The sequence below is a fragment of the Citrus sinensis genome, chromosome 3, assembly GCF_022201045.2.
Source record: "Citrus sinensis cultivar Valencia sweet orange chromosome 3, DVS_A1.0, whole genome shotgun sequence".
In the NCBI taxonomy this organism is placed as follows: Eukaryota; Viridiplantae; Streptophyta; class Magnoliopsida; order Sapindales; family Rutaceae; genus Citrus; species Citrus sinensis.
Window position 1 is genome coordinate 51,812,150 of NC_068558.1, and position 6,526 is coordinate 51,818,675.

At 38.2% G+C, this 6,526-nt stretch overlaps 1 protein-coding gene across 2 annotated transcripts; it reads right to left on the bottom strand.

Annotated features, from left to right (window-relative positions):
* Positions 1-796: 796 nt before the first annotated feature.
* Positions 797-5,693, bottom strand: LOC102626820 (serine/threonine-protein kinase D6PK). Of its 2 annotated transcripts, none has more exons than XM_006464359.4 (3): positions 5,018-5,693; positions 2,877-4,216; positions 797-1,950 (listed from the first exon to the last, which is right to left on the bottom strand). In XM_006464359.4, exons 2-3 carry the CDS (start codon positions 4,181-4,183, stop codon positions 1,065-1,067), a joined length of 2,193 nt encoding a protein of 730 aa, XP_006464422.1. In that variant the 5' UTR covers positions 4,184-4,216; positions 5,018-5,693; the 3' UTR covers positions 797-1,064. The 2 variants fall into 2 exon arrangements, with proteins under 2 accessions (XP_006464422.1, XP_052295031.1); XM_052439071.1 differs by lacking the exon at positions 5,018-5,693 and adding an exon at positions 4,555-4,933.
* Positions 5,694-6,526: the final 833 nt, after the last annotated feature.

Here is a 6,526-nt window from a genome sequence, read left to right on the forward strand (position 1 = left end):
TAAATCTATAAGAGATTTCAAGGAAGTTGGGACGTTAATCCCATATTTAGTTTGAAGAAATTAGAGAAGATGAGAGGAATGAAAATGAGAGAGGAGAAGAGAAAATGATAGAACTACTGCTGGATCAATCTCAATTTCATTATTGGATTTAATTTAGAAATCATCTCTTTTTCTCTTTTTCTTTTTTTTTTCCCCTCTCATCTCTGAATTTCATCTCCTTTTCTTTTAAAAATGAGAGGAGATAAGAGGAATGAAAATGAGAGAAAAAGAGAACCAACCTCAATTTCATTATTTGATTTAACCTAGAATTCATCTCGTTTTCTCTTATTCTTTCTCCTCTCCTTTCATTTATTTGAGCTGCTCTCGGCTTAGTTCGACGGTGTAGCTCAGTTTTAAAGCTACTGTTGGAATAGTCCTACTTGAAGGTGTAACTGGAGTGAGTGATCCTCAAATTAAACATGTCAAAGCTGGGTTGATCAAAATTTCTCCTTCTGCATCCTGGGGATCTGATCTTCTTAGCATGTTCAAAGAAAAGAGTTTCTAAAAGTTGGGTTTAGTTGGAATTATTTTGCTATAATCAACACGATGAGCTTGTATAGCCCAAAAACATATTTACAACTTAATTGTTATCAACTAATAATGATTATGTGCCAATTTAATTTTAACTTTCATTTCCTAATTAGTTATTACTGTGATGGAATCTTTTGTCACATTCATTACAATTTACGATCAAGTGTAAACAATTTAAGCCTGCAATATCCGCAAACTTTGGGCTGCCAGGAAACTAAAGAAGCTATTAACTCAACTGAATCCGAATGATATTTAAGAATTAGATTTTGGGTTATACAATGTCTGTTTGTCATGTCCGACCCACCCAAGTGAGCAGGTGAAGCCCAACATGCTTCGTAAATAAGCTATTAATTTTCAGTAGCCGTGAATTTTTTTTTCCCTTTTTCCTCCAGGTGATAGTGAGCTTAACTAAATTGTCAGCAAAGGCACATTCATCGCAGGATTAACAATTGATGTTACACATTCAAAAGGGCACAGCAATCCTTTAGCTCCAACTAAAAGAACTCAAAGTCCAGATATTTACCTCCCGACTTCATGTCTGTCCCTACGATCTTTTTACTACTGCTGCTGCTGACCCCAACCGGATCAACTGCCCCAAATTTTCCGGGAAGCTCAGCTTCCATTGGTCTGGGAACCTCTGGTGGTGTACTGCACCGGATTAGAGCCCAATTCACACCTTCAAAGAATGGGTGCTGCTTGATCTCGGTTGCTCCTCTCTTCACCCCTAGCCGGTGCTGTGGTTCCTTCACCAGCAAGCCTCTTATCAAATCACGACTAGCATAACTTGTTGCTGGTGAGTCTGGAAATCTCAGCTGCTGCCCAACTACATTGAACAATGTAGCACGATTTCCTGAACCTTTGAAAGGGGTTTTACCATACAGTAGTTCATGCAAGAAAATACCGAACGTCCACCAATCAACTGCACTACCGTGGCCCTCTCCCTTGATAATTTCAGGGGCTAGATACTCGTGGGTTCCAACAAAAGACATAGAACGGGCTGCAGTAGGCTCTGCAACAAGCTCTGGAAGTGTACTTGATGGTAACCCAAGCTCAGATCGAGGTTTTCGTGTTTTCTTCTTGTTCTTCTGAGGGAATATTCGAGGAATAAAGCAGGCGGGCTGTATGCATACAGATGAGGGCTCAATACAGGCAGGCTGAACACAGAAAGAACCCCCCGGTCCCCGTCTTGAAGGGTCAGAATCCAATGATGAGGTTTTTATCAAGGTTGGGGAAACTGCACATCTTAAAGAAAGGTCAAAATCTGAGAGCATTATGTGGCCATCGTCACGGACCAGAACATTTTCAGGTTTCAAGTCCCTGTAGACAACACCAAGCATGTGGAGGTACTCAAGTGCCAACAGTACCTCTGCAGCATAAAATCTGCATACAGAAAGACAACACAACTTAGACAACAGTTCACAACTTGTCTGATAAAAATTAATTCAGTTTGAGTATAAACTTGTTTCAGCACATTGAGATGATAACACAACAGTATTGAGCCAGAAACAATGAATTGAAGACAAAAATGGTATCTCAGAAATCACAAAAACCATTACACCAAGATAAGATAAATCCATGGGTTTCTTAATATATGTAGCTCCAAAAACACAAGGGAACCCCAACCTAGAATTCTGTACAGGATTCCAGAAGTACTGCCATACCATGAAGTGGGAAAACGCATATAACATGCCTATTGTTCAATAATTGAGAAACAACAAAATCAGGGAAGGAAGAGGATTTTACTTCACCGAGCCCAGTAAGGTGCTTGTACTTTTGTCCGTCTCCCATTGGCATTCCTAAATTGTATCCAAATGCACTATCATCCTAAATCAAGAGAGAAATAGAAAAGGAAATAACAGCTAGCACTGTTTAAACACTTGTCTTTATTTTCTCCTCAGAATTTCCTAATCACTAAATGCATGCTGGCATTTTAAAGTCAAACCATCGCATTAACATATAATAAAATCCAACAAGTTACCAAAGCTCCATAGCCTCTCTCATTTTTTTTACTAATTATTATAACGTGCCTAGTTCGTAATGTGGACCTTAGCGAGATTAAAACCCAACAAGGATTTTATACAGCAAATATATATATATATATATATATATATATATATATAAAAGAGAGAACACCGAAGATTCCAGTCCAGACATGGTTCTTTCTCAAGAAGAAGCATTGGTTAGTGGCAGTAGGAATACCGAAGGCAATCCTTTCTGGTTAATGAGAACAAAGATTTGTTATATGTACATATCCGAACACACACAATGAATGGGTATGAGAACTCTCACAGGAAAATAAATCATACCTTGCAGCATATTCGGAGAAATGTTTCCCAGGTTGCCTTTGCCTTAAGGTATGCAAATCGCCCCCTGGGCAATATTCCATGACCAAACAGGAGAATCTATCAGTCTCAAAATGGGTGTACAGAGTTGGCAGAAATGGATGGTCCAACAGCTGCAAAATCTCCCTTTCTGTCTGAGCCCTAGTCAATTTCTTCCGACTTGCAAGGGACGCCTTGTCCATTACTTTCATTGCAAAATAACAACGAGTACTGCTCAGCTCTGAGAGATACACACTGCCAATGTCACCACAACCAAGTCGTTTGAGTAATCTAAAATGACTCATGCCCAAGATTCCATCCCGAGCTCGAATGGCTAGAATAGCCTTCCACCGAGGATCATTTCCTTTGTGAGGTTTATTAGCACTCCCAGTAATATTGCTCCAATTACTATCATCACTAAGGCCACTACTATCACTTGCTCTGCTGATACTAGTCTTTGCACTCTCTAGTGAATCTCCTCTAACACTTCCTTTTGTACTCTCACAATTCCTCTCCATACTAAGCATGCCATCACTTGTTATCACATCACTTCGATATGTACTGGCACAACTATTGACAATGCTCATAGCAGTGACAACACCAGTACTGTCAATGCTACTATGTGGGCTTACATTGCCACTTGGAGGCAGAGAAGCATCCCACACACACTCTTTCTCCTCAGAATCTGGTGGAAGAAGCGAATTCTCTGTATTTTGAGATGCCCGAGGAACTGAAAATGGAGAAGACAATGCACCTAATTCACTAGGTTCTTCAACCAAACTTTCCGCTGGTGAAAGAACAGCCGAGATTTGTTTCTTTGGAGGAACCCTGATTGAAAGGTCTTCAAGGAAAGGTCCCTTCATAGACAAGCTCTTCATTAGACAGGCAGCATCAGATTTGTTTTGACTGATTGGTACGTAAACAGTTTTCATTAGATCTGTATCAATAGGTTCTGCAGGATGACTAACCCCAGAGAAAGAACTAGGGCCAGCCTCCTCAAAAAAATCATCACTACCTTTTAATATCAAAGTATCAGCCACAATTTCCTCTCTTTCAGGCAGAGAATCTTTTCCCTTCCATGTCCTCACAGATGCAGGGGTGTTTGAGACTTTGAAGTCTCTTACATTGTTCAATCGAACCACTTCTTCTCTCACCAAACCTCCATGCATATTTGATACCTGACCTACCTCTATCACTGAGCTGGCACATAAATGAGATACCTGGACCGCAGCAGGCAATTTTCCAGAAAGTGCCTTCGATTCTGGAACCTTTTCCATGTGTGATGACCTCATAACTTACATGGAAAAATCAATCAGACAAAAGCCCTGCAGAAGGAAAAGAGATAAGAGTTTAATGACTACTTTAATTTTGCTGGTTAGATCTTAATGGTATTCTAACTAAAAGCCTTATAAACCAGTCATTTAGAGAAATCATTCAATGAAATTATCCTTCTCAATCATCAACAGAAAATCAGCATATGAATTTCCCTTGTTGGATCACTTAAAGCAGAAGCGTCATCAATCAAATCAGAAATGATCAATCAGGGAGAAAAGGAAATGATAATTGTAGAACATCATCAAAGTTCAGGCACTCACAAACCCAGAAACTGACAAGCCTGCTTCAACTGGCATATAAAAAAAAAAAAAAAAAAATCATCACTAACCCTTTGCTATAGCCTCTGAGAGCTTGCAAAAGCATTAGCAAGTAGAAAAGGCGCTAATCTGAGTCAATGCTTAGAAAGCTCAGCAGATCAAGCAAATGAGTTGTCAAATCCTTATCTTCACTAACAATCGAGTAATAAACAAGGAAAAAAAAATACTCTTATTAAATCGAAGCCCATATTTAAGAAAATTGATAAAAAGCGGCAAAAGACTTGAAGTTCAAAAAAAGCGAAAAATACGATATTCCCTTTTTAATTGAAAGCACATTCTCTACATACGCACTTGAATTCTACGCAAATCTTCAACAAAAGAAGAATAAAACAAGAAGAATCCGACGAATTCAAAGTCGGTAAATGTACAGAGAATGATCTTGAAGCCACAAAAAAGCTACACACACACACACACAGCCATTTCATTTCACCCTAGCAGTAGCAGAGATTAAAAAGAACAGAAAACAAAACGCACCGGTTTATCAGTAACAAGAATCTGTACGGGCAAGCTCAAGAATCAAGCAAGCATTTCAATTAGGGTTTGTCCTCAGCTGAAATTGAAAATGGGAACCTTCACGTCCTCTCTCTCCCTCTCTCTCTACAATTTTCTTTCTCTCACTGAAATCTTTGAAAATAAAATTAAAGTGAAAATTATAAAGTTGTAGAGCCCGAGCGTTTAGAGCTCGAGCTCCTACTTTCTCTCCCTTCTTTTCTTTCACTAGACCGTGAACAGACTCTGCTACTGCAGCTAAAGCTCTTGTTGAAGGTTACTGTAATGTAGCTTTTGCTTTTCTTCTCTTTTCTTTTCTTTCAATTTTATTTTTTAATTTAGTTGTTGAGTGAGACGAGAATCGGACAGAGGATATGTGATTGTGGAGGAGTTGGTGGGGCCCGTGGAGTGGGGCCGATGGCCCACATGTGTTTCTTCTTTAAGCTACACTTATTTTCAGGAGTGGGGACGAGCGCTCCTCCTCCCTCCGTGTCACAACCGCGATTCCATTTCACAGTATTTCGGGTTTGGATTCAGTTTAATGATGAATTGAACTGCAATTAACATCCGCTTCAACGGCGCGTGTAAATCATGACCAGGCTGTGATACTGCTGCTGTGACGTCGTCCGTGTGATAAATTCTTCAATTCACCGCCACCCACCATAACCATTCCATCTACTGGTAGGCTTGGCTGCTAATTGATTGGATCCTTTAATCTACCATTAGACCTTTTATTGATTCGTTCATCGACATTATAATTCTGTCGTGGGTTAGGTTATCTTCTTAGTGTTATTCACATGTTGATTTTCACTTCGTTACCTGTGACTGTGAGGGAAAAATAAATCAAAAAATATCAAAAAGAGAAATAATAAATATACAAGCTTATAAAAATATACGACAGATGGTATTTTTTGGAATTGGACATTATTTTATAAGTAGTTATTTGTTCGAAATGATGAGATTTAGATTTAATTTTAACCCTCTTTTAGTTATAAAAGATCAAGATTTATTTGTTGATTTAACTAGTACATGTATCCTTTTGGGGAGGTACATTGTTTTTGTTTTGTTAACAATCTTTAACTCCATCATTTAGTTTAATTGTTTATTTTGTTTTGATAAAGAATATTTGAACTCTTTGGCAAATTCTTAATTTGGCAGCAATGTGTAGTTTACAGTAATTCAAAAATATCAACCAACTTTTTCTTAGAAAAAAAAAAAAAAAAGAATGGTGATGTCAAATGTACTATGAATTTGACATTGGTATCATTATCATTGGTGAGATTATTGAATTTCATAACATTTAGTTTAATAATTTTTTTTCAAAACTATATAATTTGAATATTGCAATTTTCTAACATTTATTAATCAGTGAATTGTATATGTACTGTGCTGCAAACAGTTTAGACGAAACTAGTGATTACCCAAATGCTAAGGATGCAAGTGCTCCGGTCGGGTTCTGCCGAAACAACAAATATAAATTTGGCTCATACTCAA